General features: G+C 37.3%; 1 protein-coding gene across 3 annotated transcripts in view; it reads right to left on the bottom strand.

The window, feature by feature from the left end:
* The window catches only part of WDR44 (WD repeat domain 44), a 103,436-nt gene that overhangs the window by 61,242 nt on the left and 16,462 nt on the right, over positions 1–25,732 (bottom strand). For 2 of the 3 annotated variants that reach the window (XM_025373215.1, XM_025373216.1), the window contains exons 2-3: positions 10,544–10,577; positions 1,521–1,595 (exon numbers count right to left, since the gene is read on the bottom strand). In XM_025373215.1, the coding sequence (XP_025229000.1) occupies positions 1,521–1,595; positions 10,544–10,577 (109 nt within the window). The remainder of the gene's footprint in view (positions 1–1,520; positions 1,596–10,543; positions 10,578–25,732) is intronic. The other variant, XM_025373217.1, reaches the window with a different exon arrangement.

Genomic DNA, 25,732 nt, shown 5'->3' with positions numbered 1-25,732 from the left:
ACTTGATGAAAACTGATGCATCTGAGTACAGAAATAATATAGAAGTATGAGGAAAATCTAAAGATGGTAAAAGACAGAATATAAAATTCTACCTACACTACAATTAGGCAGAAAAAATGTATGCTAATGGGTGAGAACCAGAAGGAAATGCTGAAAAATCAAGACACCTGTGTATTATAGTATAGAATTGTAGGCAATTTCCTTTTTAAAAAAAATGGTTCAATTCCTATTATGTACACTGCTATGCAATCCACCATTTGTCCCCAAAGGGAACATTTTTCCTTTAAAGAAAAAAGTATGATCAATATTAAAATATGTGGTCCAGCTGGGCACAGTGTTGCACACCTATAATCGCAGCACTTTGGGAGGCTGAGGTGGGTGGATTGCGTGAACTCAGAATTTCGAGACCAGCCTGGGTAACATGGCAAAACCTTGTCTCTACAAAATATACAAAAATTATCCAGGCGTGGTGGCACACACCTGTGGTCCCAGCTACTCAAAAGGCTGAGGTGGGAGGATCACTTGAGCCCAGAAGGTGGAGGCTACAGTGAGCCATGATCGTGCCACTGCACTCTAGCTCGGGCGACAGAACAAAAAAAGAAACAAATAAACAAAACAAAAAACAAACAAACAAAAAAACCCCCAAAAATGTAGTCCATTAAATTTCTAAATTCCATAAGGATAGAAGAGTGGTTTTCCATTAGGGGTTATTTTGTTCCACACCCCTTCCCAGACATCTGAAGATAAATTTGGTTGTCGTAATTGGGATTGGGGATGCTATTGGCATCTAGTAAATAGAAGTTAGGGATATTGCTAAAACATCTTACAATGCACACAACAGGCCCTCCCCTACCCTCTATTAGCCCAAAATGTCGAGTGCCACTACTGGAGAAACTCTGGGGTGAAGAATGTGTCATTTTGTTAGCCTCTGGAAACCCACTGGCTAGAAGATTGCCTAGGGCACAGAAAACACTTAAAACTTGTATAAATGAATAAAAACACACCATCCTGTCTTTCTCTTTGAGTTTTATGTTGATACTGTGAACTGCACATTTTCAAAAGACTGATCTTGTGCTCAGTCTCTTCTAGTAAACCAACCTTTGAAGCTTCATAGCATCAGTTTTTTAAAAGGTATCAAAGGTACTATCAGAGTAAGGACTTCTCATAACTTCTGATTACTAAAGACATCAGAATGTTGCTGCACTGAGCTTTTCAATACCTGTAACTCCTGGTAGTAACCTCAAGAATAGTTAGGACTTATTCTGATAAAAATACAAGAATAAAAAATAAAAGCATTTTATAAAATACTGTTTCAAGGATAAATTACCAATTAGAATATGAAAAGGACTTCTAAAAAGACTGAAATGTCTTCAACCACAAATGTGACAGATTCATGAAACATTTACTGAACATCAATCATGTACAGAGCGCTGTCCTAAAAGAATATAAAAACTGTTTGAAATATACCATATAAATATGATGTCTGTTATAAACTAATATTGACATTGTATCTTTCCAACCTTTTTAGACACATCTTGTTTCAATTCTTGTACAGGGGACTCATTTCCAACTTTGCATGCAGTGTTCTCTGTTTCCTGTTTGAAAAAGAAAAGAAATAGAGACCAAATGATGATATATTTTTTTAAAAATATGCTTTAAAGGGATACAAATGAGAAAATGTAGCATTAATAAATCAAAGGTCCTTAAAGGGCTTCAAAGGTCCTTAAAGGGCTTAGATTTCTTCTTCTTCTTCTTCTTTTTTTTTTTTTTGAGACAGAGCTTCACTCTGTCGCCCAGGCTGGAGTGCAGTGGCACAATCTTGGCTCACTGCAACCTCTGCTTCCCAGGTTCAAGTGATTCTCCTGCCTTAGCCTCCCGAGTAGCTGGGATTATAGGCGCGTGCCACCACACTTGGCTAATTTTTGTATTTTTAGTAGAGACAGAGTTTCACCTTGTTGGCCAGGCTGGTCTCGAACTCCTAACTTCATGTGATCTACCCGCCTCAGTCTCCCAAAGTGCTGGGATTATAGGTGTGAGCCACTGTGCCCGGTCTAAAGGGCTTAGATTTCCGAATACTGATAGATGCCCAGAAATTTTATGCCATGGTACAATGTAATTTGCATAAGAAAGTTACCCATCAGCAATATTCTATTATTCTGCAATAGGATTTACCTTTAAATGTGAAAACTTGCTCAACTTTTTAACATTAAAAAACTGTAATGGAAGATAAGAACTTCTAAGTACTTTTATAGCTAAAAAGGATTAAGGATTTAAGCAAGGGGTTGAATAAAAATTGTTATTTTTCCCAAAGCATTGCTCCATAAATATGCACAAATACAAAAGTATATAACACAGAAAACCACATTCAGGGAATAGTTTTCTTAAAATTCTACATGCTTTAGATAAAAGAAATAAAGACTTAACCAGAAGTTAAATGAAGCCCCTAAGTATGAAAGAAGATGAAAAAAATTAAACCCACCAAAAATACATATATATCTACGTATACATTTATATACACATACGTACATATATATATATATTTGGGAGGTTAGAAATGGATACTGCATTTCTGCTGGAAAAAATTAGGGTAAAATAAGACAATCATATATTTGCAAATCTCAATACAATACTCCTCTCAATCTTGTCTATTTATAGAAGTACAGCAATTTGAATGCTACTCGATACTGAGAAAAAAATCATAATTATTTGTGTACATCACAGAGTTTGTTAGACGAAGGACACTATAACCATTTTAGATAAGGGACTCAAGGCACACTAATTATTTAGGTGGCACTTATACACGTATCAGGATATGATCACAATAGGCTCAATAATAAAATTACTCCAGAGATTATTAAAATGTTAAAGATTTAACGTGCCAGTGAAATTTCTGTAGGACCTGCAATATCTTCGAGCATTGAATTCCTCCCCCAGAATCTGGGGAATACTACCAATGTTACACAGATTCTTCTAGAAAAAAATTGTTTCATGGACTCTTAAGTGTTAGATAAAATCCAAACAGTACGAAGGCCCATGAAGGCCTAAACATGACATAGCCTCTGCCTACATTTTTGATATCTTCTACACTCATCTCCCTCTCATACCACTCCCTCACAATTACACTCTGGCCAATAGGATGGTTCCTTGCCATTAGGGTCACAGCTCAAGTGCTATTTTATCAGAAAATACTTTCCTGACCATCTCAAAATAGCCTTATCTGACCCCTTAACTTTCTATCACATTACCCTATTTTTCCTTTTTTTTTTTTTTTTAAAAAAAAAAACCTTTAAGTTCAGGGGTACATGTGCAGATTTGTTACATAGGTAAACTTGTGTCACGGGGTTTTGTTGTACAGATTATTTCATCACCCAGGTATTAAGCCTAGTACTCATTGGTCATTTTTCCTGATCCCCTCCCTCCTCCCACCCTTCACCCTCTGATAGGCCCCAACATGTGTTGTTCCCCTCTATGTGTTCATGTGTCCACATCATTTTGCTCCCACTTATAAGTGAGAACAGGCAGTATTTGGTTTTCTGTTCCTGCATTAGTTTGCTAAGGATGATGGCCTCCAGCTCCATCCATGTCCCTGCAAAGGACATGATCTCATTCTTTTTTATGGCTGCATAGTATTCCATAGTGTATATGTACCACATTTTCTTTACCCAGTCTATCATTGATGGGCATTTAGGTTGATTCCATGTCTTTGCTATTGTGAATAGTGCTGCAATGAACATTTGTGTGCATGTGTCTTTATAATAGAATGATGTATATTCCTTTGGGTATATACCCAGTAATTGGATTGAAGAGAGGATATCAAACTATCCCTGTTGGCAGACAACATGATCTTGTATCTAGATAACCCATAGTCTCAGCCCAAAAAATTCTTAAGCTGATAAACAACTTCAACAAAGTCTCAGGATACAAAATCAATGTGCAAAAATCACTAGCATTACTATACACTAATAACAGTCAAGCCGAGAGCCAAATCAGGAATAAACTCCCACCATTCACAATTGCCACAAAAAGAATAAAATACCTAGGAATACAGCTAACTAGGGAGGTGAAAGAACTACAAACCACTGCTCAAAGAAACCAGAGATGACACAAACAAATGGAAAAACATTCCATGCTCATGGACAGGAAGAATCAATATCGTTAAAATGGCCACACTGCCCGAGGCAATTTATAGATTTAATGCCATTACTATTAAACCACCATTGAGATTCTTCACAGAACTAGAAAATTTTATTTTAAAATTCATAGGGAACCAAAAAAGAGCCTGAATAGCCAAGGCAAATCCTAAGCAAAAAGAACAAAGCTCGAGGCATCACGCTACCCGACTTCAAACTATGCTACAGGGCTACAGTTACCAAACAGCATCGTACTGGTACAAAAACAGACACATAGACCAGTAGAACAGAATAGAGAATACAGAAATAAGACTGCAGATCTACAACTATCTGATCTTCGACAAACCTGATGAAAACAAAGAATGGGGAAAGGCTTCCCTATTCAATAAATGGTGCTGGGAAAACATCATCCTATTTTCCTTCACTGCACTTCTCATTCAAAATGACCTTATTTACTTGCTTATTTTCTGTCTCTTCCCTGTCCCACTAGAATGTAAGTTCCATGAGAGCATGGACCTTGTTTGTTCTATCTACAGTTTGTTCAGTACCTAAAACAGTGTCCGACACTAAATAATCATTTGCTGAATAAATGTTGAATGATGCATGCTCTGTTTTTTCTTCAGTTAATACATACATCTTAAGTTTACATAGACTTTAATTGGATCCTGGTTTTATGCGAAAGAAGGCCAGGCACGGGCTGAGACCTGGAGTTTGGGACCAGCCTGGGCAACATAGTGAGACTTCGCCTTTTAAAAAAAAAATAATTAGCCAAGCATGGTGGTATGTGCCTGCAGTCCCAGCTACTCTGGAGGTTGTTGTGGGAGGATTACTTGAGCCTAGAAGCCTGAGGCTGCAGTGAGCTATGATAATGCCACTGCATTCCAGCCTGGGCAAGAGAGCGAGACCCTGTCTCTAAAACAAACAAACAAACAAAAAACAAAAAAAAAAGAAAGAAAAAGAAAAAGAAAAAAAAATCTAACCAAGACCAACTGGTAAGATGACCTTGACAAGGTGGAGAGAGAATACTTGGAAGCTGATCACTATTAAGAGAATACTTGGTCCAGCCTGGGACAGAGCAAGACTCTGTCTCAAAAAAAAAAAAAAAAAAAAAAAAAAAGAAATACTTGGAAGCTGATCACCATTAAGAATAGTTGATGCTCTCAGCAGAACAGGGTCCACAGGAAAAAATAAAAAATAAGTAACAGTTGATGCAAAATAACCTTCAACTGTCCCACTATTTTTATCCAATTATTTTCTAATAACTGTTTATCAGTAGGAAAATCAGAAGCATTGTATGACATAATTCTGTGGATATTTTCCCTAAATTGAGCTACATAAAATTACACATTAATAATCTTTGGACCTCAATTTGATTAACTGATTGATTTTTAGAGGCAGGGTCTCGCAGTTGCCCAGGCTAGAATGCAGCGATCCTCCCACCTTAGCATCCCAAAGTGTTGGGATTACAGGCGTGAGTCACTGCACTCGGCCTATGTGTCACTGCACTCGGCCTAATTTGTTTCAATTATTTACTTAAAAAGATTAACATTCCTACACTAGCCAAAACTGCCAAGCAGTGATTAGACTTCTATTTTATTCGGCTTTAACAAAACTCTCTTGGAGTCTGAACTTTTAAAAGATAGTAACTCCTAAGGTACTCTGCTGTTTTAAGTCACAAGTTTAAAGGAGTGATATGGCACCTACCAGAGGGCCTGATCTCCAGAGAAGACTTCTTAATAAAATCAGACTTAGGATATATAGTCAACTATGATTCTCTCTCAGTGATGTATAAGGTCCAGGTCCTTCTAACACCTTGATCAGGCTTTTGGGACAAAGGAATGCAAGCCAAGCATGTGTCCATAGACAACCAACGCCAACTTAGCTATACTTGAGACAGTCCATTACCTACTTCTGGTGATGTTCTGACCCATTATTAAATGCAGTACTTACTAAATCCCAGCTTCCCCACTATTAGGCAATTTCTCTAACTCCTATCTATCACAGTATCAAAAATTTGCTTCCTTAAAAGGTATGGTAGCTTATTCAATTTTCAGCAATTCACATCACAGTTACCTCCATCTGTGTTGGATATTATAGCGCTGTCTATAATTCCCCTGCAGTATTTGGTTATAAGATTTCAGCTTTTTAATTTTAATAAGCACACCCAACAAACTATTTGTATGAAAGTGATCTACACTCACAGAAATCTTATTACCTACTAAAGAACATTAAGCTAAAAACATTAATTATAGAAAAATTCAGGTAACTTGTAATTTTTAGTAGTAAGGGAAGGGAAGCTACTAAAGTGAAATTTGTTTTAAAAAAGAAAAACTTAGAAATGTGACTTCCACTCTTTTTTTGCTGAGAAAATTGTTTTAAAAAGTAACCCTTAAATCACTGTCATATCCATACATCCATTCCTTTCAATGCTGTTCCCTTTGTTGGAGTCTCATGTCTTGACATTTTAACTGCCTCTTGACAGCTTTCTTTGCACCGAAGTCTTTTTCCTCCAAAGTTTCTTCTACCCTTCCACCAGTTTTCTTAATTCCCCAGCCAAACAAAACAAAACAAACAAAACAACAACAACAAAAAACCTTGGGCAGCACAGCTGTAAGACATATAAAAATTGACTTTTTAAATATCCCACTTTAGGCCTGGCACAGTGACTCATTCATGTAATCCCAATGCTTTGGGAGGCCAAGGGAGGGGGATGGCTTGAGGCCAGGAGTTTCAGACCAGTCTGGACAACCTAGCAGGACCCTGTCTCTAAAAAATAAAAATAAAATAAAATAGCTGGGTGTGGGGTTTGAGTCTGTAGTCCTAACTACTTGGGAATCTCAGGTGGGAGGAGTCATTGAGACCAGGAGTTCAAGGTTATAGTGAGCTGTGATTGTGCCACTGCATGCTAGCCTGGGTGTCAGAGTGAGACCTTCAAAAACCAAAAATATCCTGGTCAGGCCCAGTGGCTCACGCCTGTAATCCCAGCACTTTGGGATGTCGAGATGGGCAGATCACTTGAGGTCATTTGAGACCAGTGTGGCCAACATGGCGAAATCCCGTCTCTACCAAAAATACAAAAATTGGCTGGGCGTGGTGGCTGGCACCTATAATCCCAGCTACTCGGGAGGCTGAGGCAGGAGAACTGCTCGAACCCAGGAGGCAGAGGTTGCAGTGAGCCAAGACTCCATCACTGTACTCCAGCCTGGGTGACAGAGTGAGACTCCATCAAAAAAAAAAAAAAAAGAAAGAAAGAAAGAAAAGAGAAAGAAAAGAAAGAAACCCAAAAATATCCTGCTTCAAAATTTTAAAGATCAGAGTTCTTTTCTAAATTTTTTTTTAACTTGAGACAGAGTCTCACTCTATCACCCAGGGTGGAGTACAGTGGCGCAATCTTGACTCACTGCAACCTCAGCCTCTCAGGTCCAAGTGATTCTCCTGCCTCAGTCTCCCAAGTAGCTGGGATTACAGGCGTGTGGCACCACGCGTGGCTAATTTTTGTATTTTTAGTAAAGATGGAGTTTCACCATGTTGGCCAGGTGGTCTCTCACTCCTGACCTCAGGTGATATGCCCGTCTCAGCCTCCCAAAGTGCTGGGATTACAAGTGTGAGCCACTGCGCTCAGCCTCTTTTCTAAATTATAATTTAATTTTTAATTGACACATTATATGATACATATTTACAGGGTACAATGTGATGTTTCAATGCATGTATACATAGTATTATGATCAAATCAGGTAAACTGACATTCAAGGCTCATCACAATCTGGCCTCAATTTACTTTTCCAATACTCTACTGCTAAAACTTTTACACTGGTCACACTAGTCTTTCAATGCTCCTAGTAAATCCCATGCTTTTGCATATTAATTAGTGCCTACTATTTCCTAACTACAATGCTTTCCCAATTTTTCTCTATCTACCTATGCAAACCTCTCCCAATTTTCAAAGCTCAGCGAAAGTTCTATTTCCTCCCTGAAACTTTTCTCTGCTATTCCAGGTAACAGTGCTCTCACCGTCAACTCTTTCTTCCTCTCGTTCCTCCAAACCCCTTGTGGCAGTTAACACATCTATTCTATTTTACAAACATCAAGACCTCATAAATTGCCCTTTTGTATAAATGTCTCTTCCATCAGACTGTAAAATCACCAACAATCAGAACTATATCAAGCCTTCTTTTATATTATGGTATTAATAAATGTATTGTTATTCATAATATGCACTCAATAGCCTCAGTACATGTTTATCATAGAATACTACTCGGCAATAAAAAGAAACAAACCATTGATACAGACAACAACTTGGATGGATCGTGACCCTTTCAACCAACCCCATAAGGTTACATAGTATACAATTCCATTTATGGAACATTCCTCAAGTGACAAAATTATAGAGACGGAAAACAGATTTAGGGATGATATGGGGAAGGTGGTGGATGTGGTTACAAAGGGGTAGTACAAGGGAGATTTTTGTGATGATGAAATAGTTCTGCATCTTCATTGTGTTGGTTATACAAACATACACATATCATAAATTGGCGCAGAACTATACACTCACATTGCACCAATGTTATATTCCTCATTTTAAAATTGTACTATAATTAAGCTATAACCACTGGCGAAATGGTGAAGAATATACAGGACCTTTCTGCATTATCTTTAAAGCTTCCTGTGAATCTATAATTATTTCAAAATAAAAAGTTAAAAAAATGAATATCCAACTTCATATTTATTTACTAAATATGTATACTTGTTATCTAATTTCATTCAAGTTAAGGACAATCTATAATTACTGGGTTAAAGTAAATTCTCTAAATCTATTTGTTATAATATAAAAATATCTTAGAGCTAAATGGCTTTTAAGACCTACAAGCAAAAACAGTAATTGCTTCTGGATATGAAGTTTGAGAGGTGGGGAAAGCTACATTTTCAACCATATACCTTTTATCCTGAGTAAATTTCAACCCTACACATGTTATTACTTTTAAAGACTGTTTTTATTAAATGTTAAGTAAATACAAAATAATTTTTATTTAACATAAAAAAAGCATTATGATATAACCTTTCTTAAGCACTCAATTTAAGAAAAAGAACATTATTATTAGTTTTTAAGTCTCTGGTGTATCCTTCTCCATTTCCATTACAATGTCTCCCCCTCAAAGAATGACCAATACCCTAAATAATGTATTTCTCATTCCCTGGTAATTTTTCACAGTTTTACCATGTTTTTATATCTAAACAATCTATTCTCTAAACAATATATTATTTAGTTTGGCACGCTTTTGAACTTAATATAAATGGAATGTTACTATATATGATATATGTTTTTCTATAAGTAGTAACCCCCCCACTCAACACTCTAGTGCTGAAATTCATCCATGTCATTGTATATAACTAATTCATTCATTTCTACTACTGTAGAATATTTCATATAAATATATCATAATTTATCAAAGAGACTGGTATCCAATGTGTATAAATAGAAGGTCGGTATACTGGAACTGAAAAAAATACAGCATGTTTGAGATTACACATACATACAAATACACATATACACACATACATAAAAAATATATACTCTATCTGAAATAAATAATTCTGTTTCATGATATCTTATACTTAAAATGGCTCTGAGTGGCATAATATCTCAATACCAAACTCTTCTGCCTGAATATAAGCTGAGATTGATTTTTATGTATAGTGATGGTACATGGGCCCACAAGAAGTATACATGTATTTCAGTTACTGTACATTTTTTGTCACGCAAGTATTAATTTTTTGCTTTTTTGTGAGGTGGAGTCTCGCTCTGTCACCCAGACTGAAGTGCAGTGGCATGATCTCAGCTCACTGCAGCCTCTATCTCCTGGGTTCAAGCAATTCTCCTGCCTCAGTCTCCCAAGTAGCTGGGACTTACAGGTCTGCGCCACCACACCTGGATAATTTTTGCATTTGTTTTTTTAGTAGAGACGGGGTTCCACCATGTTGGCCAGGCTGGTGTCAAACTCCTGACCTCAACTGATCTGCCCACCTCAGCCTCCCAATGTGTTGAGATTACAGGTGTGAACCACCATGCCTGGCCCAGTATTACTTTTTCAACACACACACACACACACACACACACACACACACACACACACACACTCTCTCTCTCTCTCACACACGTTCTTTTATTCTAGACATCATAAAACAAGTAAAAATTAGTAGAAATCTAAAAAATACTTACAGTTCCTTCCTTACAGCATAATATTTAGTTAGGTATTTCTAGAGTACCTATTTATACCAAGTAGGACATAATGACAATATTACTGAACAAAAAATAAGTAAAAAAAAGCAAAAGCAAGAAAATGAAGAATTACATAAAAATACAAATAAAAAGTATACAATTTCTAAAAACATAACTTTCAGAAAGCACAACTTACCTTGAATGTTGAAAGCCCAACTTTTCCTGGAGACCTGTTCAGAAATAAAAGTACGGAGGTGTTGAATAGAGGAGATGAGAAGAGAAATACTTCTACACACTTATTACAGACAAGTCCACATTTAAAAAGTGTGTATATATTTTGTGATTGAAAAGTCTTATGTGCATACAGAAAATGTGGAAAACAAAAAGTGGAGAAGAGGCTGGGCGCGGTGGCTCATGCCTGTAATCCCAGCACTTTGGGAGGCTGAGCCGGGTGGATCACCTGAGGTCAGGAGTTCAAGATCAGCCTGAATATGGCAAAACCCCGCCTCCACAAAAAATACAAAAATTAACCGGGCGTGGTGGTATGTGCCTATAATCCCAGCTACTTGGGAGGCTGAGGCAGGAGAATCACTTGAACCGGAAGGTGGAGGTTTCAGTGAGCCGAGATCATGCCACTGCATCCCAGTCCTGGTGACAGAGTGAGACTCCATTTCAAAAAGAAAAAGAAAAAAAAACTGGAGAAGACCAGTCTGGTCAACAGAATGAGACCCTGTCTCTACAAATAATTTAAAAATTATCCAGGTGTGGTGGCTACTGCCTGTAGACCCAGCTACCTGGGAGGCTGAGGCACGAGGATTGCTGTAGCCCAGGAGTTCAAGAATGCAGTGAGCCATGATTGTGCCACTGCACTCCAGCTTGGGGGAGAGAGCAAGATCCCATCTCTTTAAGAAAAAAAAAAAAAAAAAAAGAGAAGAAAATTACCGTGATTCATACATAATCTTATCACCTAGAGATTTGAGTATCTTTTGTCTTCATATGTATACATACTTGTATATGACATAACACTACAACAAATACCTTTATAAATGAAAATTTGTGCACCTCCATAATACATTTCCTTAAAATAAGTTTATCTAGCAGTGGGATTAGAGGTCAGAAGTATACAAACTTTCCAGAAATTTGAGAAACTTTCAAACTGCCAACCGTAACAGTTGTACCTGTTTACACTCCTACTGCTCTATGAATGCCTATTTCTTAATACCCTCACCAAAAATGAATGTTGTTTTAAACTTTTTCTTACCAAGTTGACAGGCAAAAGTATATCTCATTGGTGTTTTAATGTGTACTTTGATTTCCAGTGTGGATGAAAATTTTCATATGTATTAGACATTTATATCGCTTTTGAAGACAGATACCCATTTTTGTTCTCAGTTTTTACTTTTTCTTTTTTTTTAAAGACAGAGTCTTGCTGTTGCCCAGACTAGAGTGCAGTGGTGTGATCTTGGCTCATTGCAACCTCGACCTCCAGGTCTCAAGCGATCCTCCAGCCTCAGTTTCCTGAGTAGCTGGGACTACAGGCATGTGCCACCACACCGAGCTAATATTTTGTATTTTTTTTTGTAGAGACGTGTCTCACTATGTTGCCCAGGCTGGTCTTGAACTCTTGGGCTCAAGCAATCCTCTCATTTCAGTCTCTCAAAGTACTGAGATTACAGGAACGAACCACTGTGTACTGCTCTCTGCTCATTTTTCTACTGGAGCAAGACTGTTCTTAAACAGACTACTCTGGATGTAATATGTATTTTTTTGAGACAGGGTCTCACTCTGTTACTCAGGCTTGAGTGCAGTGACACCATCACGGCTCACTGCAGCCTCAACCTCCTGGGCTCAAGCAATCCTCCCACCTCAGTCTCCCAAGTACTGGGACTATAGGCATGTGCCACCATGCCCAGCTGATTTCTCCACTTTTGTATAGAGAAGGGGTTTGCCATATTGCTCAGGGTGGTCTCGAACTCCTGGGCTCAAGCAATCCACCCGCCTCAGCCTCCCAAACTGCTGAGATTACAGGAGGGAGCCACCATGCCCAGCCTGGATGTAATAATTTTTAAAAGTAACTTTTCACCATTTCACCCCTTCCCCCACATTATTTTTTTGAATAGGAAGTCTGATATCTGCTTCAAAGCATAAGGCTACTTAGTTATACCTTGGGGTTATGCAATAAGAAAGTTTTAAATAATTAATATGCTGTTCCTAATTTTTTTTGGTAAAATCTAATGATTACATGATGCAAATTTGAATTGAAAGGCACCTTCAAGATGATCTAATCACACAGCCTCTTTTTACAGATCAAGAAACTGAGATTCCAAGAGATTAAGTGACTTTTCCTGAAAGTCATATTTTGTAGCACAAGCAAGGGAAGCAATGAGTCCTACTAACATGTTTTTATATGCCAAATTGGGTAATGACATTTGGTAGAGGAATCCTTGACCTCTAATAAAAACCTAAGTTTGTTAAAAAAATTACTTTTGAGTAACAAAAAATTAATCCCTTTATTCAACAAACATTTACAGGCTAGGTGCAGTGGCTCATACCTGTAATCCCAGCACTTTGGGAGGCCAAGGCGGGAGAATCGCTTGATCTCAGGAGTTTGAGACCAGCCTAGGCAATATAGTGACACCCCATCTCTACAAAATAAAAATAAACCAGTCAGGCATGGGGTTGCACACCTGTAGTTTTAGCTACTTGGGAGGCTGATGTAGGAGGATCACTTGAGCCCAGGAGCCATGAGCCATGATTGTGCTACTGCACTCTAGCCTGGGTGAGAGAGAGACCTTGTCTCAAAACAAAAAACAAAACCAGACACCCAAAGCTGACATTTATGAATTACCTACTATGTACCAAGACTAGAGATACAAGGATAAATGAGATACAATTCTAGTTTGGGGGAGGGGGTTAAATTTGTTTAGAAAACAAAAAAAGTAGTTGTCATAAAATAGCACCCATTTAATTACAATGTCTGGTCAATATAAATATGTGTTAACAAAGAACAATTTCCAGAAATGAAAACATATATTGCTAATTATTTGGGTCCCCTGACAAACTTACACTGCAATGTATCGAAATCCTGTTTATCTAGAGTTGATTAGTTAGGACTGAAGCTAATCCATACTCAAAAAAAGAAAGAAGATTCCACACAAATCGATGTCTTAAATAACACAAGTGCAATCAAAACAACAACAACAATTAAAAAGCAAAAATGAAAAACCGGTTTTTGTTTTTTTTTTTTTTTTTTTAAGACGAGATCTCACTTTGTTGCCCAGGCTGGTCTTGAATCCCTAGCTTCAAGCGATCCTCCCACCTCAGCCTCCCAAAGTGCTGGGATAACAGGGGTGAGCTACTGCACCTAGCCTGAAAAACCTTTAAGGGGCACAGATTTCCATGTGGTACAAATTCAGAATGCCAATCACCTGCAACAAAGGCATAAAGGCAAGAAGGGTAAGATATTTTAAAATTAAGCCCCATATGAGGTAGAGAAGGGAAGAAACTTGGCCTTTCCAGCAACCCTCACACCTTGAGATATCTGAACAGGTTTTTTAGCTGTCTGTCAAAAAAAAAAAAAAAAAACCAGGAAGCCACATTTATTTCTTGTGTGTCACTGGTTTCAGAAACAGTACTCTCTGGCTGTTGATTCAAAGGATCAAAGTTATTGGTTAATTACTGACACACATGGAAATAATCTGGATTGGTTCTGGTAGGGCTTTACGTATAACTGTGTACAAACTATACAGAGTTACTTATTATTTCCTTTTGAGAGACAAGGAGACAGTAAAATATAGACTTTTGAGCAGATGAATCTTGCTTCAATATTGTTTCTACTATTTATCCTATGTGTGATCAAATCATTTCTCCAAGCCTCGATCTCATCCTCTGCAAAAGGGGGTAAAACCATTTATTTCATAGAACTGCTATGAGGATGAAGTGAGTGAGTACATGGGGCACACATGATAGTGTAGTCTCTTCAGCAGCTCTGAAATGCTCCAAGTTTCTCAAAGGCACTTTGGCAGTCTGTCAGTAGTGGGGAGCCTGAGACCAATTTCTGGAATACAGCAAAGGTCCCCCACAGCCTGTCAAGTTCTAGCACATTTAACAACAGGGAACATGAAAAAGCCATATCATATTGAGCTGGTGATTAAAATGGGATCCTGCTTGCAACTGGGTGACATCACTAAATAAAAAACTAGTAACAAAAGACACTCATGTTTGAGGTATATTTAAAATGTTACAAAGTTGTTAAGACCTTGGTAGGTAGGAACATTTCAAACTACTACAATTTCAAGTCTATTAAGCCTAAAACTGTCTTTAACAGGGTAGTCTGTGAGAGTAGAATTCTTTTGTGACAAATTTCTAAATCCATTTATAAAACATTAATGCCTAGTAAAAAGTGAAGGCATATTTATAACTTGTAAAGTTGGCTAAAATGATTTGTATCATGTGCCAAGATGAAAAAAAACCAATTCATTTCACCCTAAGAAGCAATAAAAAACATTAGTATTACCACACAAAACTTCCCTAATAGGGGCTTTGTAAAAATAATAAAGCACTGCATATTCTCACTCATAAGTGGGAGCTGAACAATGAGAACATATGGGCATATGGAGGGGAACATCACACACTGGGGCCTGTCGGGGGGTGGGGGGCAAGGGGAGGGATAGCATTAGGAGAAATACCTAATGTAGGTGATGGATTGATGGATGCAGCAAACCACCATGGCACATGTATATCTACGTAACAAACCTGCACGTTCTACACATGTATCCCAGAACTTAAAGTATAATGAAATAATAATAATAATAAAACAATGGCCATCATTTATTAAGCATTTGCCAAAAACTGTAACACTTGACGTGTTTTAGCTTCTTTGGTCCTCACAGTCCTCCTATTAGGTGGTTATATTACTTTCTCTATTTTACAGAACAAAAAACTGGCTTGAGTCAGATTAGGTCATTTACATTGTACAGCTAGTAAACAGTAGGGCCAGAATTTGACCCTAGGTAGCCTGACTCCAGAGCCCATTCTCTCAACCACTTCACAATATTGCCTCCTTTCTGGGTAAGGACTTAGAAGAAGATAATTATGAAAACACTGTAACTGGAGCTGTGTATGAGCACTAAAGTAAAGGCAATTAGCGCTGCTTCTTGAATTGAACTAAACTGATTAAGTCAAAGGCTCTGAATCCTGACCTGCCTTTAACAACTACAATTAACACCTAATTGCCTTGGCACTGTTAGGGAATGAAATAATGAAATGTTCCACATGTAAAATTTCCAGAGAGATGAAGCTTTTGAGTGCTAAATTTTTGATAATATAACTATTTTTGAATTTAAAATCTCAAAAGCAGCTTGTAAATAAGTACATGAGTAGGTTAAACCTTATAGTTTCAGTACTCTTTCCCTGAAAATATCTTCTTAAACAAAGGATATACAATTTTCCTTCTTAATTATCACACTCAAATACTACACTAAATATTTTGATACACTTTAGGGACGCTAAAGTGCAGATTTATTTGCCTTCAAGGACCCTAGGTTACCATGCCTGGAATGTCTGTGTTTTATAGTTTTATATTTCCTTCCTCACTTTAAGTGGTAACTTCTTTTGTTGTTTTGTTTTTTGAGACAGAGTTTTGCTCTTATTGCCCAGGCTGGAGTGCAGCGGCATGATCTGGGCTCACTGCAACCCCCACCTCCCTGGTTCAAGCTATTCTCCTGCCTCAGACTTCCAGGTAGCTGGGATTACAGGCATGCGCCACCACCTCGGCTACTTTTGTATTTTTAGTAGAGACGGGGTTTCTCCATGTTGGTCAGGCTGGTCTCAAACTTCTGACTTCAGACGATCTGCCTTCCTCAGCCTCTCCAAGTGCTGGGATCACAGGCATGAGCCACCGCACCCAGCCGATAAACAGTTGCTTATTACAGTCAGCCATGCGCCTGCATTTAAAAGCTTTCTTCCCAACATCCTTCTCACTTGTGCTTCTAATCTGCATTGAGCTGGGAAATCAGATTTCCTTAATATGAAATTGTATGGTGAAGGGAGAATCTAGGGATCCTAAGGGCCTCCCCATGAGACTTTATATACATAACCTTATTTTGTGTGGCACTGTTTTTTAATTGAACTGTTCAGAGGCTTTTAAAATGCTTACTTCTTGTTTTCAGCTGTATCTTGAGAACTGTCATTACCACAGAGGTGGCCACCAGATAAGTGAGGTGTTATTAATCTTCAGTATCCTTAGACAACTCAATAATTCTCTGTAAATAAGTCTCTAATGTCAAAGCAGAGACAATAACAGTAGACTATTTCAGTGTTTATGTGCCTAAAGAAAACAACTATTCATGTTCAAGTTTGGGGATGGGAGGCAGAAATGGGGAACTAGATGTCAAGAAAATTAAGTTCTACTCTTAGCTCTCTCATTAACTAGCAGAAATATCTTAAGCAAGGGATTTTAGAGTTCCTGTAATTTCAGGGAATTTTGTCTTAAGACCTTTCATTAGTTTGAGAGTGAAGATATAATTTGTACCATGATTAATGATCTAAATATTATATCCTCTAATTTCCCTTAAAGTTGAAATATATAAAACATGGATATAATCTGACATACATGTACATACCCAGAAATGCTACATCTAGTTAACTAGAAAAATATTTTTTTTCTCCAGTGATAGTAGGGAGCTACAAAAAAGAAAAATAGAAAAATATTTCTTCAAAATATTCTGTAGATACTAAATGGGGTAAATTAGATTTATCCTTTTTACATATTAAGGTAATTTTTCCCAGAGAAAGTTCAAATATCTACATAAAATAACATTATTAAACCACACATACATGGAAAATTTTTCAGAAAACTCTGAAGTTACATGTAGACATATTTGAGTACTGGTGGTATGTACCACTTTAAAGAAAACCTGACAAACCAAAATGAGAGCTTCAAAAGTTCACTTTTCCTTTCCAAAGCTTTCATCATAGGGCACCTTTAAATCAAATATTTCTGATGCATTTACTATCTGATCAATAAATATTTAAAAAATAAATATGCTTCTTACAAAGTTGAACAAAAATATAACTTTCAAGGGCTAGGCTTCCTTGCTCACCTAACAGCAGACACAAAACAAAACTCAAACTTCCAACATATTAATACTAATTACAAATATGGTAAATCTTTAAATCAAGCAAATTAATATATTTTTCACTTTACATACTGATCTTTTTTTGTGGTGAGAACATTCAAATTTTACTCTCTCAGCAATTTTGAAACATAATTATTATAGTCATCATGCTGTGCAATAGTTCTCCAGAACTTATTCCTCCTGTCTAACTAAAACTTTATACCCTTTGACCAATATTTTCCCATTCCCCAGCTGCTCCCTACTCCCCCAACCCCTGGCAACCACCATTCTACTCTCTGCTTCTATGAGTTCATCATTTTTACATTCCACATATAAGTGAGATTATACAGTAGCAGTCTTCCTATGCCTGGTTTATTTCACTTAACATAATGTCTTCTAGGTTTATCCATATTGCCACATATGACACGATTCCGTTCTTATGTTGGCCATTCGTCTGTATGTCTTCCTTTGAGAAATGTCTGTTCAGGTCCTCTGCCCATTTTTAAATTGGGTTGTTTTCTGGCTACTGAGTTGTCTGAATTCCTTACATTCTGTGGGTATTAATCCCTTATCAGATGTATGGTGTGTTAGTCCATTTGCATTGCTATAAATAAATACCTAAGGCTGAGTAATTTATTAAAAAAAAAAAAAAAAAAGAGGTTTAGGCCGGGCACAGTGGCTCATGCCTGTAATCCCAGCACTTTGGGAGGCTGGGGCGGGTGGATCACAAGGTCAGGAGATAGAGACCATCCTGGCCAATATGGTGAAACCTCGTCTCCACTAAAAATACAAAAATTAGCTGGGTATGGTGCTGCATGCCTGTAATCCCAGCTACTCGGGGAGGCTGAGGCAGGAGAATCCCTTGAACCAGGAAGTTGGAGGTTTTAGTGAGCCGAGATTGCACCCCCGCACTCCAGCCTGGCGACAGAGTGAGACTCCGCCTAAAAAAAAAAAAAAAGAGGTTTATTATTTTAACTCATGGTTTTGCAGGCTGTACAAGAAGAGTGGTACCAGCATCTGCTCCTGGTGAGGGCCTCAGGAAGCTTCCAATCGTGGTATGCAAAGGGGTGCATCACATAGCAAGACAGGAAGAAAGTGGAGGAGGAGATGCCACACACTTTTAAACAACCAGATCTTGCGTGAACTCAGGCCAAGAAGTCATTCATTGTGAGGACAGCACCAAGACATTCATGAGGGATCTGCCCTATGACTGAAACACCTCCCACCAGGCCCACCTCCAATACTGAAGGTCACATTTCAACATGAGAACTGGAGGGGACAAAACATCTAAACCATATCATATGCTTTGTAAATATTTTCTCCCAATCTGTAGGTTGTCTTTTCACTGTTGTTTCCTTTGCTGTGCAATTTTATCAGACCAATTTTAGTCTGACACAATCTCATTTGTGTATTTTTGCTTTTGTTGCCTATGCTTTTGGGGTTAAATCCAAAAAATCATTGGCTAATGTCAAAAACAGCAAATTTTTGATTTTGCAACATAGTTTCTGAAATTGAAGACAGTGTCTGTCAATGCAGGAATTGAATTTAAACATAAAAAGCAGCACTGAAACAGCTTCAAAATAAATTCTGATTCAAATAAGTACTGATATTCTACTAAAAAACCCACATGGCTTACACATCAAATACTAAAATTATTTAGTGTGTCTTCCACTTAGGTTTTGAATATAAGGATAATTTTAAGATTAGTACTTCAGCAACTTTCAATATAAATAGAACATTTTAATGTATTATATCCTGTTTTCTATTAGAAAGTTATTTTTGGTCGGGCGCAGTGGCTCACGCCTGTAATCCCAGCGCTTTGGGAGGCCGAGGTGGGCAGATCACGAGGTCAGATCGAGACCATCCTGGCTAACACGGTGAAACCCCGTCTCCACTAAAAATACAAAAAATTAGCCGCGTGTGGTGGTGGGTGCCCGTAGTCCCAGCTACTTGGGAGGCTGAGGCAGGAGAATGGCGTGAACCTGGGAGGCAGAGCTTGCAGTGAGCCGAGATCGCACCACTGCACTCCAGCCTGGGCGACAGAGCAAGACTCTGTCTCAGAAAAAAAAAAAAAAAGAAAGAAAGAAAATTATTTTCATACACTAGCTAACATTTAGTTTATATTAACAAAGCTCATGTCTGAATATGAAATAGTTTATTACATGCTTTCTCCAGTCCCTATTCATTTAGCATTTTAATTATAGAAATTTTTTTGGCCAGGCATGGTGGCTCATGCCTGTAATCCCAGCACTTCGGGAGGCCGAGGCGGGCGGATCATCTGAGGTCAGGAGTTTGAGACCAGTCTGGCCAATGGGGCAAAATTCCATCTCTGCCAAAAATATCAAAAAAAAAAAAAAAAAATATTAGCCAGGCGTGGTGGTGCACACCTGTAGTCCCAGCATACTCAGGAGGTTGAGGCAGAAGAATCACTTGAACCGGGAGGCAGAGGTTGCAATGAGCTGAGATCACGCCACTGCATTCCAGCCTGGGCAACAGAGCAAGACTCCACCTCAAAAAAAAAAATTAGATATATTATATATATATAAAGTCACTATTTCAAAAAATGTACATGACTTCAAAACACTGTTCTGGTGATTTTATAAAACGGTATAGGAATTAGTTTTCTTTAATAAACTCTGACCTGATTGAGTGATAACCTTCAGATACCTGAAGCAAAATTTCATAATAAGGTCATTATTCCCAATGATAGGAGCCTAGTCATTGATCAGATGACAATAACTACAACTTAACCAAAAGTTGCCCACTGATTTTTCCATGGGAAGCAAAATGTCAAATTCTTTATAAACTCTGACATAATAGTACTGCATTCAATACAACTGAAGCAAAAAGTACAAGTATGCAAACAAAGGGAACATTTTAGTAACCCTCTTAGATGGCTACACTTTGGAACTTGCTAAACCTGACTCTCTAATTTAGTATGTTGAGAATGGTATCCATGTACTTTATAGAAATAAATACCAATTTGACAGAAAATATATTACAGCAGTCTATTTTTTAAAAGATTTCGATACAATATAACAACTGTGGTTTTTCTATCACAGTTATTCCAAGTGAGCATATTACCTACTGATGTTACCTAGCGTTAAAGAAATTCACAGTAATCCTTTTTAAAATCCTAAAAGGATTTTTAAAAAAATCAGTCAGAAGGCAAGAGTACTTTTTTTTTTAGTATCTGAAGGAAACTTAAGAATCATTTAGACCAACTGTCTCATTTTACATGTGAGGGAAATGATGCCATGGGTTAAATTAATCCATTAATTCAACATTTACTGATTGTTTCCATGTACCAGGCATGGTCCCAGGTATTGGGTATAAAGTAGTGAACAAAACAGACATGGTCCCTGCCATCTTAGAACTTATGCTAAGACCTAGTGAAGACTAGGACCCAAGTTTCTTTGCTGGTTCTAATAACCCATGCAGCCTCTCTACACTAGTAAGTCTAATGTCCCTTATGGTTTCACATAGGTAGGTAGCCAGTCAAGTGAAACGATGGCCCTTTAGTAAGGCCTTAATTTATCTAGAAGTACCACCACAAATTTCTCAGGGAAAGCCTGGGGGTCCCAGAGACTGAAAGGACAACATGACATTAATCTGAAAGTACAAGAGCTATAATTTTAGCTACACAATAAAACAAAAGAGCGGAAACAGGAGACCTGAGTTTTAGTCCCAAATCTGCCAGTAAAAATCTATGTGACAATAAATATTTAGGGGGAGTTTTTCCAACATTTACGTATGGCTATTTCAAATATATACAAAATTGAAAGAATAATATTATAAACCCAAATGTACATGTTGATCATGTTCAACAATGATCAATATCAGTACTCCTCTTCCACCCCTCAGCCAGATTATTTTGAAGCAAATCCCAGAAACCATTTCATTTTTAACCATAAATACTTCAGTATGCATCTAAAAAGGACAAAGATTTCTTTTTAAAACATAACCACAACACTATTATAAAATTTAACAATTCCTTATTATATACATTATATTAAGAGATTATATATATTATATACAATACGCTGTTATATAACATTCAGACTTCCCAGACTGCCCAAATTTTTTTACATTTGGTTTATGTCAATCAAATAAGATCCGTATATTACAATCAGTTGATATGTCTCTTTCAATAAATCAGCAGGTTCCCCTTCAATCTCTCTTATTTCTTGCAATTCATGTGTTAAAGAAAGTAGGTTGCTCATCCTGTAGAATTTCTCATGTCTGAATTTTGTTGATTACATCTCCATGGTGACATGTCAGAAGAAATATATTTTTTTAAAACATGCATGAGAGATTGGAAGGATGGAATGGGCACATATCCAAGAAAAATTGCAAAAATCTGTAAGAATATTATCAGAAAGGCTGGCACTCAGAATGTGCTAAGATTTAAAAAAATACTGGAGACAAAGATTTTCTTTAATTTATACTCAGAACAAGCACAACAAATATAAAGTGCAGGTCTACTTATATATGGATAAGTATACATTATTATAATGTAAAAGGCTATCTCCACTTTTTTATTCTATTAAGATTACTGCTAGTCAAACCAGAAAGGGAAAAACAAATTGTAGAATGAGGAAACTGAATCCCAAAGCATTCAAGGAAATAAAAGTACCTAACTATTAATATTACAGGTGACTTCCATTCTACTCTCCCAAATTATGTCCGAGTGTATCTGAGAATTTACAGAGCTCAATTTCCATCTAAAATCTTTGAAGAATCAGGGGAATGGAAGGGGATGATGTAAAGAAAACACTAATAGTCAACTCTGTAAAGCAGGTAGATGCCTAGATACCACCAACTACAGACAGATTGATTTGATGTCAATTCCAAACAAATTTCTTAAGCACTGTTTAATTGTTTAAGAGCCCTATGCAAGGGGAAAAGATACTCATTAAGAGTCAGCAAGCATTCACGGAAGCCAATCATGCAAGATTAACCTAATTTCCTTTTCTGATAGGGTTACCAGCCTAGAATAAAAGGGAATATTGTATACACACAAAAATCTGGTTTTAAGCACTAAATTTTCTACCCTACCTGATGTTCTTACTAATGTCTTGGATGAGGACACTGACGGCATATCTACTAAATTTACAGATAACACAAAGTTGGGAGAGACAGATAATATACTGGCTGACAGGACCCCAAAATACTTCCTTTTTTTTTTGGGAGACAGGGTCTTGCTCTGCTGCCCAGGCTGGAGTGCAGTGGCATGATCATGGTTCACTGCAGCCTCGACCTCCCAGGCTCAAGCAGTCCTTCCGCCTCAGCCTCCCAAAGTGCTGGGATTACAGGTATGAGCCACTGCAACCAGCAACCAAAATATTTCAATGGGCTAGAACAATGGGTCACATCTTAACAGTATGAAATGTAGTAGGGATAAATGTAAAATGCATGATGGGAGACACATGGCTTAACAGCAAATCATGTGAAAACACTTGAGTATTTTGGTTGATTGCTCAGACAAAGACTGTGATATGGCTGCCAAAACTACTGTGTTTTTAGGCTGAATTATCAGAACTATCATGTCCAGAGCAAGGGGAATGGTAAATTCTATTCTACTTCTTACTGATAAAAGCACACTTAGGAACATCATATACTTTTTGAGATTCATTTTAAAAGGAACACTGATGAAATAGAACATATTCAAAAGAGAAATCAATTTGGTGAATGTTCTAGAAACTGAGTGGAATGATATAAAGAACTATCTAGAAACTGAGTGGAATGATATAAAGAACTAAGGATGGCTAACCAGAAGAAGATAAGGAAGAAAAGTAGTTGTTTTCAAATGTTTGAAGCATCATGCAGCAGAACTAGGACTAAGGGTAGAAATTACAAAGAGATAGGCTTTTGTTCAACCTAACAATCTCAGTACCAACTTGAGTTTACAAAAAGCAATGAGCTGCCTCCTTGATAAAGTATTAAAACAGAAACTCAATGATGTCTCAATAGGGATATTGCAGAAGGCTGGAACAGACAATCTCTGTGGTCTTGTTTCTATTTCTAAAGTCACAATCTCTTTAAACCTCAGTTTCCACACCTGTAAAATGAAGGAGTTGTATTAGTTGAGCCTTTAGGTCCCTTCATTCAGTCAACAAATCCTTATTGGTTATCTACCATGTGCCAGGCACTTTCGGGCATTGAAATATAAAGGGTGAGAAAGATCCAGCCCTTGCCCACAGAAAGGTCATAATCTGATAAGCTGAGGAAAATATAACAGATAATTTCAATATAAGGTAACAATTGCAATGAGAGACACAAGCACATGATAACCTTGAAATACAGAGGAGGGGCACCTAAGTGTGTATGTAAGTGGGGGAAGAGGACATATGTGGATAGGCTTTCTGGAATGGATCCTCCAGCTATTTCTACAAGACAAAATTATATAAGACTATAGAAGTTCTTTAAAACACTAAATAAATTTACACTAAACACTAACTTCAGCTTATTGCTCTCAACTGGCACTTGCTAAAGATGAATTTTTCTGCTTACTGATGGATACTGTAGACTGCTGTAATAATTTTTACAAAGGAGGAGTTAGAAATCTAACTTTTAAAAATTAATAAAAAAAAACCAGATTTCTGATTTTTTGTTCTAGGAATCCTAAAGTTTATGCCTACCTCATTTGAATTAATCACTTAATGCATGCTCTAGCTGGTGTTTTTCTTTCCTTTAATTTGGTGTATAATATATCTGAACAATCAGTAATCTTTCCAAGTAAAGACAAAAACTGAAGATTCACCACTGTAGACATCAAATAATAAAAATGAAATTTTCACAAACCAAAGAGTTTAATTATGTTAGATGTATTACAGCAGACAAGTAATCATTCTAGAATCTATTAATTGCTCGATATAATCTTTAGCCAACTGGTAAAATTTCAGAGTGCCTTTTGACCTTACTTTTTGGATTTTGGATTTATTTTAGAAAGTATATACAGTTAAATGTTGCACATAGGCTAATTTTCTTATTGAAGTCTCTGTTTTAACTTATCTTTTAAAATGTTATTCTATATTTGATATGTGCAATGTGTACATGTAATTATGAAGCATAAAAAAATACATCTTGTCACTCACCACATTAACTGAGAATTAGCATTAATACCAGTGCAGCTACTATGTGCTTTATTCCATCTGCCTGCTGCTCCCTTAGAGGTAACCACTATCCCAGATTTCACTTATTGTTCCCTTAATTTTTTGTTTTCAAAAATAGTTTCATCATACATGCACGTATCCCTAAACAATATATTGTTACATTTTTCTATTTTTTTCTTTTTTCCCTTTTTTTTTTTGAGATGGAGTTTCACTCTTATTGCCCAGGCTGGAGTACAATGGCGTGATCTTGGCTCACTGTAACCTCCACCTCCTGGGTTCAAGCGATTCTCATGCCTCAGCCTCCCAAACAGCTGGGATTGCAGGTGCCTGCCACCACGCCCAGCTAACTTTTGTATTTTTTAGTAGAGATGGGGTTTCGCCATGCTGACCAGACTGGTCTTGAACTCCTGACTTCAGGTGATCTGCCTGCCTCTCTGCCTCCGAAAGTGCTGGGATTATAGGTGCGAGCCACATTTTACTATTTTTGAGCTTTGAGCACTGACGCATTTTCAAAAAAAAAAAAAAGTGTTAGACACTAAAATAAACACCATTGCACCAAAAAAAACCTTAGTATTCCCGTGACAGTAAAGGTTACTCTTGTCATCGCATGGTGTATTTAAATCTCACAACTGTGCCTATATCTACTAGTCTCCTCCCTCTTTCCCACCTAGGGTTGCCAGATTTAGCAATTAAAAATATAGGATGCCCAGTTCAATTCCAATTTCAGATAAACAATGAACACATTTTTAGTATGTTTATCTGAAATTGGAATTGAACTGAGTGTCTTGTACTTTATCCAGCAACTCTACCCCACCCCCAAGTGAATTAGGTGGATAATTAATCCTACATTCTGTTAGTGTGTGATAAAGGGACAAAGCAGGAAGAATTGCAAGGCCAATGCCATTGTATAAATATTCATCTGATTTTTTAATAGTGTTCACTGAATGGGGAAAAAATTTGCACATGTGTCTATTCAGTCAGAGCTCTTCCAGACTGTGCATGCACTGAATAGGCTTAAATGCAAATACTGTATGTATGGTATTATGAACATTTATAAAAAATGCTCAGCAAAAAGCAGGAAGGTGTATAAACAGCTTCATTATTTTTGGCTTAGATTGCCCCACAACACCAAGATGGCTACTGTAACACATT

Source organism: Theropithecus gelada, chromosome X, assembly GCF_003255815.1.
Source record: "Theropithecus gelada isolate Dixy chromosome X, Tgel_1.0, whole genome shotgun sequence".
Classification (NCBI taxonomy): domain Eukaryota; kingdom Metazoa; phylum Chordata; class Mammalia; order Primates; family Cercopithecidae; genus Theropithecus; species Theropithecus gelada.
Note: the sequence above shows the minus strand (reverse complement) of the source record. Positions and strands in the feature narration are given on the sequence as shown.